This window comes from Pseudorca crassidens, chromosome 17, assembly GCF_039906515.1.
Source record: "Pseudorca crassidens isolate mPseCra1 chromosome 17, mPseCra1.hap1, whole genome shotgun sequence".
NCBI lineage: Eukaryota > Metazoa > Chordata > Mammalia > Artiodactyla > Delphinidae > Pseudorca > Pseudorca crassidens.
Genome location: NC_090312.1, coordinates 57,202,445 through 57,213,983, shown reverse-complemented (window position 1 = coordinate 57,213,983; position 11,539 = coordinate 57,202,445). Strand labels below are relative to the sequence as shown.

The 11,539-nt window shown below is 41.1% G+C and overlaps 1 protein-coding gene across 1 annotated transcript; it reads left to right on the top strand.

The window, feature by feature from the left end:
• Positions 1–582: 582 nt before the first annotated feature.
• Positions 583–9,928, top strand: CA3 (carbonic anhydrase 3). The gene is made up of 7 exons (XM_067711956.1): positions 583–823; positions 1,561–1,758; positions 3,952–4,070; positions 5,773–5,865; positions 6,934–6,996; positions 7,837–7,992; positions 8,947–9,928. The coding sequence occupies exons 1-7, from the start codon at positions 790–792 to the stop codon at positions 9,064–9,066; spliced, it is 783 nt and encodes a 260-aa protein (XP_067568057.1). The 5' UTR covers positions 583–789; the 3' UTR covers positions 9,067–9,928.
• Positions 9,929–11,539: the final 1,611 nt, after the last annotated feature.

Here is an 11,539-nt window from a genome sequence, read left to right as displayed (position 1 = left end):
GGTTAAGAAATGCTGTCTGGTGTGGTTCCAGGGATCTGGCATCGTCAATCTCTCAAGAATAACAGTTAGAGAGCCTGCCCTCCGGCCTCTTTCTTCCCATCCTTTGCTGCTAGGATTTTACAAGTTGCCTGCAAGGGAGTCAAACATGGGTCAGGCAAACAAACGTGTTCTTTCCAGCCACCGAAACCGGATCGCTGGAGCGAAATCAACCCGCAGAAGCATCTGGAGACCGCAGCCAGTCGGGCAGCCTGCGCTAAAAGCAACTTCTAAGAGAGGCTGCAAGTGCCGGCAGGGTGCAGATTTTAGTTGGAGGCTAAGCACAACTACCACGCCCCATCCCCCCTTACCAAAAAAAAAAAAAAAAAAAGCTTGGAGGAGGGAGGGAGGGAGGGAGGAGAGGAGGAGGCGAAAGTCGCCGGTATTTCTGCACAGCGGCGCGCGGGGTTAGAGAGCCGTGCAGCTTTAGGAGCCGGGAGGGAGGAATAGAAGGGCCAGGAGAAGCGCTTCCCCGGAGAGGGGAGGGGAGGGGAGGGGGAGGGGAGGAAGGGGAAGGATGCCCTCCGCCCATCTCCCCCCACCCCGACAGCTGTCCAGCTCTTGGAATTCATTGGCTTTCCCACTCCGCCTCCCAAATACCACCCCAATCCTGTTTAGCCCCCCACCCCACCGTCGCTGACCTAATAAGGCCATGCAAGTGTGGGGGGACCTATATAAAAGGTGAGGGCTCGCAGGGACTGTGCACGGCGGAGGAGAGAAGGCAGCAGCCGTCCAGTGCCCAAGAAAACGACCATGGCCAAGGAGTGGGGCTACGCCGACCACAACGGTGAGTGTGGGCAGCGGCTCCCGGTCAGTCCGGGATGGTGCTGCTCAGAAAGTGCGCAACTCCAGCAAGTGCGGTGGAGTCGATGGAAACTAACATTTACCGAGCACTTCCTGAGTGCCAAACACTGCTGACCCTTTTACTTTATATCTGATTTAGTTCTCCGTGGTGTGGAGCTGTTATTACTCCCATTGGAGGAAACTCAAGCGCAGAGAGGTTCGGTAACTAGCCCAGATCACAGTGCCTCTGACGGAGAAGTCAGACCACCTAGGGCCAGTTCTCACTGTCCCTTTCTCCATGTACTGGGCAAGCACTTAACCCCTCTGAGCCTGGTATTGGTCTAAGCTGCTCTGCCTGCAGCTCTTGCCTACCCATGGGAAAAGGAATATGGATATGCTCTGAAATCTACTTAGGGTCAGTGTTATTTTATTCCAGCTATATGACAGAAGATGGCATTGGTAAAACGTGATGAAGTCCACTTCAAAAATAAGGCTCTGAGGCTATATTTGAGCAAATACATGGAAAATTTGAGGAAATACACGAAATTAAATACAGTCTCCAGGTACACTATTAACAAAACTATGAACAGGTCTTAAACACTAAGCCTTGTATTGCCCAATCTGATATACAAGACCTTTTCATAATCACTGGCTAGCCTCTGTGTATTTTGCTGGTTTAGTCACTTAGAGGGCTTGGATTGTGCCACCAAATAAATAAATCCCCTCAATTTGATTTCCCAGGTCCTGACCACTGGCATGAACTTTACCCGATTGCCAAGGGAGACAACCAGTCGCCCATTGAATTGCACACTAAAGACATCAAGCACGACCCTTCCCTGAAGCCATGGTCAGCATCTTATGACCCCGGCTCTGCCAAGACCATCCTGAACAATGGGAAGACCTGCAGGGTTGTGTTTGATGATACTTATGACAGGTCAAGTAAGTATCACACTTAGGTAGAGACACGTGACCATTTTCAACGTCCATATTGGCAAAATGTGATTTATGACACAGCCAACAGAATTGGTGGGAAGCGGGGTGCACTTCTTCTCTGAAAAAGGAGATGACATTTAACTTTGCTCTAGTCTTGAAGAATTATGTTTATACATAGAAGAGGGATGTCTCACTCTCTAATGCTGGTCACCCAGGCTGCTACAAAATGGCCCCATGCCCAAGCTAAAAGTTGGCAATGCATTCCTGAAATGAAGCTTGATAGGGAGGTGATGGTAATGAGTCTAAATGAGTGTTCTTCAGGCTCTGATGGTCTACACCTGAGGGGTTTTCTGCTTCCTAACCAAGGCCTGGAGAGCAAGGCTCCCAGTCCCCAAAGTGGCACAGATTCCATTCTACAGAGCAAGGAACATAGCAAAGAAACCAAGTAGGTACTCTCTTCCTCTGCTGTGTGGGTAGGGGCCAATCCAGGGGAGAGAGTAGACCCACTGTATGAATCAAGAAGACTTGCCTTCAATGCTTCAGTGGGGTTCATCTGACTAAACATTTTGGTGAGTGTTTTTGAAGAATCTGACAATTTCTCCTTGAGTTGTGATTTGTATTTGTGTGAAAATGAAAAATCTCATGTTTAAAAAAAAATCTCTTTATTTCACCTACACTATTAAGCAAATCAATGAAATAAAAGAAGGCTAATTAGAAATGCTTTATTTCACTGTGAATGAAGTAAGAATCTACCTTTAGCATTTTGGTGCTTGATATACAGTAATACATTTTCCTATAACCACATTTGTAAAAAAATTAAAACTATCCTTACTGATGTATAGGAATGAATATTCTCAATGATGTTGTAGCTAAAGAGTAATAGTTATAATTTCTACCTACTAGCAGGTTCCAGGTAAGGAATATCATAAAAATATATTTTCTTAAACAATAATCTCGTTGGTATCTGCTACTTTTTTTTCTTCTCCATTTAAATCAAGTTCCATTCTGAAGGATTAGTAGCAAAATTAAACAGCATCTGTTAGGTTGGATCACATGAAAATGACTTTTTGTAAGCAAAAATGATTGACTATTGACAGTTTCATATAATTCATCCTAATAAATTAGACTCATACGACCAAATGATAACTGTTCCTAGTGGTTGGATAGAAAAAAATGCAGTTAATCAAACCACTCATTCCTACATGACCAAGCTTATACAAACCTTGTTCTATTGTTTTAGACCTATATTATGGCTTTCAGTGTGCCATTTCAGCACCAACAGTTGGCCAATCTTTTCTAGAACAGCTACGCTCTGAATTTTATTTTGATCTAGCTTATGTTGCTAAATTTTGATTTTAGGGTTTCTGTATAGTTTCCAATATCCTTTAGAAAATATTTGAACTTCTAAATCACTCCCCAGGCTGAATGAAGTGGAACCAAGTTAAGTGCCAGGTTGGGGTATTTGGACAGCAAACTCACATTCATGCTATGGAGAATCATCTTGTTTAGGGGCCCACATTGATTGATTCCCTGGGAAACTTCTGAATTTTCCATTTCATCTCATTTGAGTAAACACAGTCTGAATTAGACATGGATGAGAGCTCTTGCCTGTAGTACTAAAGAAAAGTGTAGTGAGGCAAGACATGGAGAAGGAATTCACATTTGTTCAGTGATGACTGTGCTGGGCACTGTGATGAGCAGTTTAAAGCCCTTAATCTCATTTAATCCTCGCAGCAGCTCTGAAAGGTCAGTATTATTATCACCTTCAGAGAGATGCAGAAATGGGTTCAGAGGAGTTTAGCAATTTGCCTGAGATCCCACAACTAGCAAGGGGTGGGGCCGGGATTGGAACCTAAGTCTGCCTGGCTCTCAGCTATCCTGTTCTCTCCAATGCACCCACACAACAGACCTGTGCTTTGCTTGTTTTCATTGCCCATCTCCTGTTTTAATTTTATTTTCATACATGTTAAATTGACATTTAAAAAATAATCAAACAAGCAAACAAAATCAGAAGGACAGAGAAGAGAAAGCATTTATTTTGATATATCCCAAGACTTGACTTCGTGAGAAAGAGACCAGTGTGCTTGGGAATGGCACCATCAGCCCAGCCCATAAAGCTTAGACTATAAGGGCTGTTTAAAGCAGGGCTCTGTAAAAGAAGTGTGAGTTCACTGCTGACCTAGCTTCTCTGAATCACAGTGCTGAGAGGTGGTCCTCTCACTGCACCCTACCGGCTTCGCCAGTTTCATCTTCACTGGGGCTCCTCGGATGATCACGGCTCTGAGCACAGCGTGGATGGAGTCAAGTACGCAGCGGAGGTAGGAGGAATTGCTGTTACCTACTCTGGATCTCACCCAGTGAAAACTGAAAACAACAATAATGACAGAATAGCATCCAATGCGTTTGCTTCAAGTCTGTAGTTATGAAAAGAGCTGCAATAGTTTAGCATAAACTGAAGCTGCCAAACATTCTAGGTTAGACAGTTAAGAGAGTGTAGGTGAGTTAGTGTCATGCGTGAAGAATTTCAAGGTTGTATTTAGAAATTGGATAGCAGCTTAATAATAATAATGTTTAAAAAGCCAGGGACCTGACTGGCACTGAAAAGATAATGGTAGCTAATACTTATTAAGTGCCTACAAGTACTAATTCATTTGATCCTCTCAGCACACTATGAGATGGGCTACAGACAAGGAAACTGAGGCACAGGAGGTTACATAACAAAGTCACACAGCGCATGAGTGCTAGACCTGTGCTCTACCTTATGCTGATTGGCTTCATAGTTCATCATCCTGCCCAGTGCTCTAAGCTGCCTCTGTTACAAGACTGTGGTGCTTTAAAAATAGCACTTAGTAATTCTGGCTAATGCTCATGCTCTAGTCTCTTAATGAAGGGTGTGCATATGTGTGTGTATGTTTTTATATGTACATATGTACTTATACAGAGATAGCTAGATACAGATACACACAATTTAATATGAACAAATACTACTCTCTGTTCCAGTTAACCCATTAAAGGAAGGCACCAAATTACAAGGAAATAAGACAAGCCTCCTGCATGTTCTCTGTATAAAGCCAAGCCTATAAGGGGTGACAAATGCCCTGGAGGTGAGGATAATTCCATTTGTACTGCCCAACTCTTCCAGAGGCAGACTCTGGTCAACCAGAGGAGCTGAGACAGAAACCTTGGAGCCACTTGTGGACACTCATTTAGGCAGCATCATTAGGCAGCCTAACTAAATTTGACTAAACAGTTAAACTAAACTATAGGAGACCCAAAGTACTTCCCTGTGATCATTTCTCTACAGCCCATCTAGACAGCCAGTGACAGGATAAGTTAATTGAGAATGCCTTCCAGACATCTCCCCCCACAAATGGGGAAAGTTTAGTATATTCCTTACAAATGTGGGCAAGGCTTGCAGTTTGGTCTTTACATGTGGGATTATCTCACACTTTTGGTCTTGAATAAAATACTTCTAAATTGTCATGAACTATTGTATTCTCTTGCCATTCTATATAATGCAATGTGAAAATTTTGACTAATTTAACTAGTGTCTATGTTATCACCTTAACATTATTAAGGTAAGGTTACCACCCGGTTCTAGACCATTTATTGCTGAAAGGAGAGAGGCATGAAGACACGTAAGAATTTGTCCCCTTATTTTTCCTCTCCTACTTCCCAGTTAATTGTGACTTTAGAATGCTAGCAGATTCCTGTTTATAACTCTGTGTTTCACTGTTTGATTTGGTCAGAAAAAGGACTAATGTCATACACAACTAAAATATTATTTTGAATTGGTTTAACGAAAGTTCAGTTTTCACCGATTCTACCTATCATAACTTTTAATTTGAACCATTAAAAGTCTTAGCAAAATATTGCATGTTAATTTTTAGAATTCTGTCAACTTCTGTGAGAGTGTTCAGCAACCTTAGACTGTATAATTATTGGGTTTATTGTGAATAATTTTATACTTATTTCCTTATTTTGGGAATTTACCTCATAGCCTCTGTTCTATGGTTTCAGCTTCATTTGGTTCACTGGAATTCAAAGTATAACAGTTTTGGAAGTGCTCTGAAGCAACCTGATGGAGTAGCTGTGGTTGGCATTTTTCTGAAGGTAAGGTAAAAATTGACCATATATTTTTTACAAAGTTTAGTTCCTTATCAATGCTGAAGTTTTACTCCCTCCTTTTATTTAAAGGGGAGAGAGGAATGAATTTCAGTATTCATTCAACTAGTCAAGATATTTCTGTTAAGATCAGATCAAAATTTTTTGCTCTCCCTTAGAAGAGTAACTTTTGCCATACTTCAGTACCCCTAGCACTTCTAAATTTTCTCAAGATGCAGGATGTATGTGTGTGTGTGTGCGTGTGTGTATGTGTGTGGTGTGTGTGTAGGGGCAGTGGAGATGGAGCCTTTGAAGGAGCTTATTTCAGTGGCAGTGAGGGCAAGGGCAGCATTGTTCATTACCCTTTCCTGCTACTCCACGTCAATTGCAGGGGAAACCAGAAAAGCCAATGTTGGGAACATCTGTGATGCCGAGTCCCTGGCTGGACATCCACTCGGCTTAGGGTGGCCACCACTCACATGATCCCAGGCTAAGATAGCACATGGAATGTGTGTGTTGTTGAGCCAGCCTTGGTTTAGAGAGGACTTAGTGTCATTAACACATGAATTTCGTGCTAACATAATCTAGATTTTAAGCCAGAGGTGAAAATCTAGCTTCTTTCTTTTTGAATGACCTAATTTGTTTTATGTTCTGAATTCATTGGGTCATTTTCAGTGCTTGAACACAGTACTACAGGAAGTGGAGTGGGTCTGAGCAGAAAGACAATCAGTTTAGTTTTAGATACATTGAGTCCATCCTAGCTCTAATTCTATTAAAAAGAAAAGTAGACTGACTTCACAGAGAAGGTCAAGGACATAGATGTAAATCAACATGTAATTTGTGGTTTTGTACTTCAGAGGCCTGGAGTCTAAGTTTAGTTCAGAAAATATATACTCTAAAATCTTGCGGGGGGGAAATAAACTTATGTTTTTGCTTAGTACAAGATATTCTGACAGATTTGTAAACACTAGTGGTAGATGGATGGATTAAAATTAGTTTTTAAGACAATCCTAAATTATGGAGAAGAGAAAAATATAGTTGTTGGTTTTCTCTTTCTTTTTTTTTTTTTTTTTACAGATAGGACATGAGAAACATGAGTTCCAACTGCTACTTGATGCGCTGGACAAAATTAAGACGAAGGTAAAAAAAATCATTTTCCCTCCCAGAACATAAAAGCAGGGTATGTCAATTTTTTCTTTTTACATTTTCAAGTGTATTTCTTTCACCTAAAATCTGTTAGTAAGTTTGATGAATATGCTAAGCATACATATGAAAGCAAATGCTATTATATTTGTATGTATATTTTTATGGTTTATAGTTTTTAGAGCAGTTTCACATACATAAGTTTATTTAATCTTCATAGTCAACCTGTCAGATAACTAAATTTTTAACGAAGTGTTTGAGAGAGAAGTTGAGTGGTGTTCCCCTTCCCAACACACACACACACACATACACTTACACACATGCAGAGGTACTAAATGTTTGGGTCCTAGTGTTTCCCTTTCTCTCCTGGGTGGCACCTGTATATTTTAAATCTTAACAGTAGATTCTTCTACTTAGCAGACTCACTTTAATTCTTTCTGTTCTAATCAAACACTTTATAGTTTTACCACCAGAGAAAGTAAGTATTCTGAGTATGATATTCAATAAAAATGCAAGCCTGTTTTGTATCATCGAGAACCACAGCATTAACTTGTATGAAATATTTCTGTTACAGTTTAGAATGAGTTTGTCCTTTTTCTTGAGAAATGATAGATTTATAGTGCTACCTAGAGTGAATAAGGAATAAAATTGGCTGTGGCAAAGTCATACCATGCAAACCGGCCTCCCCATCTGCCCTTTATTTCTGAAAGGCACATACTTGTTCACAAGCTCCGTTTTCTCTATTGCATTTGAAATCCATTCTCCCCAAACGGTGAGACGCTGCGGCAGGCGATGCGCATACGCCCGCTCACCGCGCTGGGTCCCGCTGTCTCCCAGGGCAAGGAGGCGCCCTTCCCGAACTTCGACCCGTCCTGCCTGTTCCCCGCCTGCCGAGACTACTGGACCTACCACGGCTCCTTCACCACGCCGCCCTGCGAGGAGTGCATCGTGTGGCTCCTGCTGAAGGAGCCGATCACCGTGAGCCACGAACAGGTGAGCGGCGGCCGCGGGCCGGCTTTGAGAGCACGCTGACTTACCGTCGCCGGCGGGCTCTGTGAGATACAGACGCTAAACTGAAAATATAAAGCAGTAGATGCTTACCAAACAGCTCTGCGACGGGAGACTTCATAGTTTGCCCCGGTTAATTACGATCAGCCTGTTTAACTTTCTAAAACTCAACTTCCAAAGGGTACCAGGCTAAATGCAAAAACACTTAAAGGTGGTGGTGATGCTGAACAATGCCCAAGTTTGTGCTCTAGAAACACTGAAGGGTACAGATCCATATGAGTTAGACTTTCTAATTTGGAGAACTCCCAAATACTGAGCCCTGTTTAGGAGATGGAATGGTAAATACAGGTCTGGGGAGAAGATGCTGGTGGAAGGGATTGAACATCCTTGTGAGGTGTATACTGGTTCCCCAGTTTTACAGCTAAGTAGGTTGAGGCTCAGATAGGTTAAGCAGTTTGCTCATGATCACACAGCCAAGGGCAGGATCTGAGATTGCAGCTCCAGTCTGTCTGCTTTCAACACCTTGAACCTCTCTCCTCAGGCCTCCCTTCTAAGTGTTCATGTAAATTGACTTCATTAACTTATGCAATGAAGGGCCAGTTGAGCTTATTGTTTGCACTGTCTTCCACTCCTACATAAGGGATAGATTTCATACTGATCTGTCGAATTAAAATAATTGTTTCAGAATTCAGGAGGAAAAGGTTTTGACCAGAGGGTATGGTGATCCTGTATAAAAGGAAGAAAAGTGTTTTTACAAATTTAAAAGAAAAAAAAAAAAGGTTTTTGTTACTCAGAACCAAATAACTCTCACTGGACATTGGAGACAAGTTTTGTAGTTTGCTTGTTTAGAAAGCTGGCGATTTCTAACTCTTTGTCACATGCTTAATGTGTCCACTTGGTCCGAATGTCACGCTGACAGCCTTCCCTCACCCCTTGCAGATGGCCAAGCTGCGGAGCCTCTACTCCAGCGCGGAAAATGAGCCCCCGGTGCCCCTGGTGAGGAACTGGCGCCCTCCACAGCCTGTCAAAGGCAGGGTAGTGAAGGCCTCCTTCAAATGAGGCTGCTGGAGCTTGCCCTCTTCAGGAAAGGAAACCTACACTGCAGAATTTGGTTCCTTGTCTCCTTTTGGTGCTTCTTACTCCAAGTATATTTCACTTTTCCATACCAAGCAATGAAGATGAGAGACGTGATCACCAAGAAACCGGAATTAACTATTGACAAGATCTAATATGAAAGCATTTGGCCTTTTTAATAATCACCTTTCCTGTAAAAACAACATTTCTAGTAAGGTTTCAAAGAAGAAGAAACAGAGTTGGAAGAGGAAAGGTAGAGAAAAATGGCTGTTGGGCACCGTTTTTGTGTCATCTTAAATTTCACAGAACTTCAGTTTACTCTTTTCATGTTATGAGTTATCCATCTTAAAGAAATAATGAGTAATTATATACGTGGGGGTAGAGGTGTCTGAAGATTGTATAGCAATTCAGCATAAGCCAGAAATTAAAATGACTGTGGATACAAAGAATTGAGATGATGATGTGTTTTAACCTTTAAATAAAACCAATAAGAGGTCCATCACTTATTAACATTTAAACTACTGTAAAGATTGCCTGGTTTTGATTATCAATGAAAGTAAAATACACAGACTAGGAGTTTTTTAAAAAATTTGACCCATTATTTGAACACTTTCTTCATAAAGATGTTGACTTTATCCTAATATTTTTCTGTACCTGAAGGAGGGCCATTTATTTTTCATTTTACTACTTTTATCTTTGCATGCTTATTAAAATAAAAACTGCCTCTGATATCTTTCTAATTTGAGTGTGGGATTAATGATTCCTAGAACATGCAGGAGTGAATGCCTGCACGTGAAGTAAAAGCAGTTGTACTGATCATCAAAACTAATAAAGACATGAATGTAAACAGTTGAGTGTTGTATTTTTTAAGGAGGGAGAACATTGTAAGTTTGTTTTTATAACTGAAGTGACTCAAGTTCTGAGTTGGATTGGAAGCTACATTCCTTGTAGAGCAGCTGAAGCAATTACTGGGGCTCTTCCAAGGAAATTGCAGTCCAGAAGATGAATGTGTAGCCATACATTTGACAGTGTGGACTAGTTTCCAGAGGCCTCAAAGTTGGTTTAGGATTCTGGGGTCCATACCAGTACCATGGTTGCTAACTTAGGGGCATGGAATCAAGTCAGACTGTAGCCTTTATGTCATTTTTTTTTAAGTGTGCATCAAGGTAACACCAGTCTAACACTGCAAAAATCCATACATTGGGACCTTCAAAAATATCTTTAGACATAAAGTCTAATTTTGCAGTTAGTGGCTTTGATAAATCTTTTATCACATCACTGGCTAATATGTTAACTTACTTTCAAAAATGGCAACAATAATTGAATTACCCTAAGGAATGAAAATGGTCTTGGGTCAGGAGAGTCCTGCAATGCTGGAAGTCAAGTCATGTGACAGAGTCCTAAGAGGCTAATGTTACTTAATGGTTTACCACTTGGGTCAAGTAAAACCAGGTTGGTCAGTGCAAACTCGTTGTATTAATTAAACTCCTTGAAATTAGGAGGTGTGGAGCTTTCATCAGTTAGTGGTAATACACAAAATGATTCTCTCAGGGTACTTGGTAATGCTGGGAACACTGTAAAAATGTACCCAATGTACACTCTTATGTGGTGGAGGAACATATGACTTAATTCTAGCTACAATGGTGCTTACGTAAGCTTACACAGGCTGGAACAGTTTTAAGGGAAAATGTCTAATCAAGAGAAGGTATCTCCCTAGACCATGAGCTCCATTAGGGCACAGACATTAATCTTGTACACTAACATCCCCCTTTTTGCCTAGTATGGTATCTGGCACTGGATAAGCACTCAATAAACATTTGATTTCATGAACATAGATGAACCCAGGACAAATACTCATCTTCTTTATCAACACAGGATTAAAACTAATACTGTTTTTTGCTCATCTCATTCAGTTTGGGTCTCCTTGGAAAATGATCTCTTTAGCTTCAGGTGGTAGCCTTCCAGTAGAACATATATTCCCTGCCCCCCCGATCCAAGTCATTGCCAATGATCATAATTATCACCCAACTTAAAACTTCCTCTCAACTTCTCCCTGCAACTCAAAGTGCTGAATTATTATAAATGTCAATTAGAATATTGAAACCACACTTGTGTCCTTATTCAGTGGGGGGACAATTTTCCTGATCATGCACAGTCTTCCAAACAATTACATTTTAGGCATACACAGCCTACAGAGGGGACATGGCTAGGAGCTGCTGTGGTGAAAAATGTTTCCACATCTGCCAACTTTTTTTCTTCAGATATAATCATTTCAGATATTTTAAAACTTCAGCAAAGGGCAGAAACTAATTTGAATGACGTGTGTTATAATAGATGATTATATCCTTAAAAGTCTATGAATAGGGCATCAACAATAAGAATTTACTGAATATAGGGCATTACTACATTTTGAGAGGGTGTACATAATTCCTACCCCTTTAATGGGGAGACAGAATAT

What these genes read in the sequence shown, in the direction of transcription:
- CA3 (XM_067711956.1), top strand. Translation starts at nt 790, where the DNA reads ATGGCCAAGGAGTGGGGCTACGCCGACCACAACG. An exon ending in GGGCTACGCCGACCACAACG is followed by an intron (nt 824 to 1,560) that starts GTGAGTGTGGGC and finishes TTGATTTCCCAG; the next exon opens with GTCCTGACCACTGGCATGAA. An exon ending in TGGACAAAATTAAGACGAAG is followed by an intron (nt 6,997 to 7,836) that starts GTAAAAAAAATC and finishes GCTGTCTCCCAG; the next exon opens with GGCAAGGAGGCGCCCTTCCC.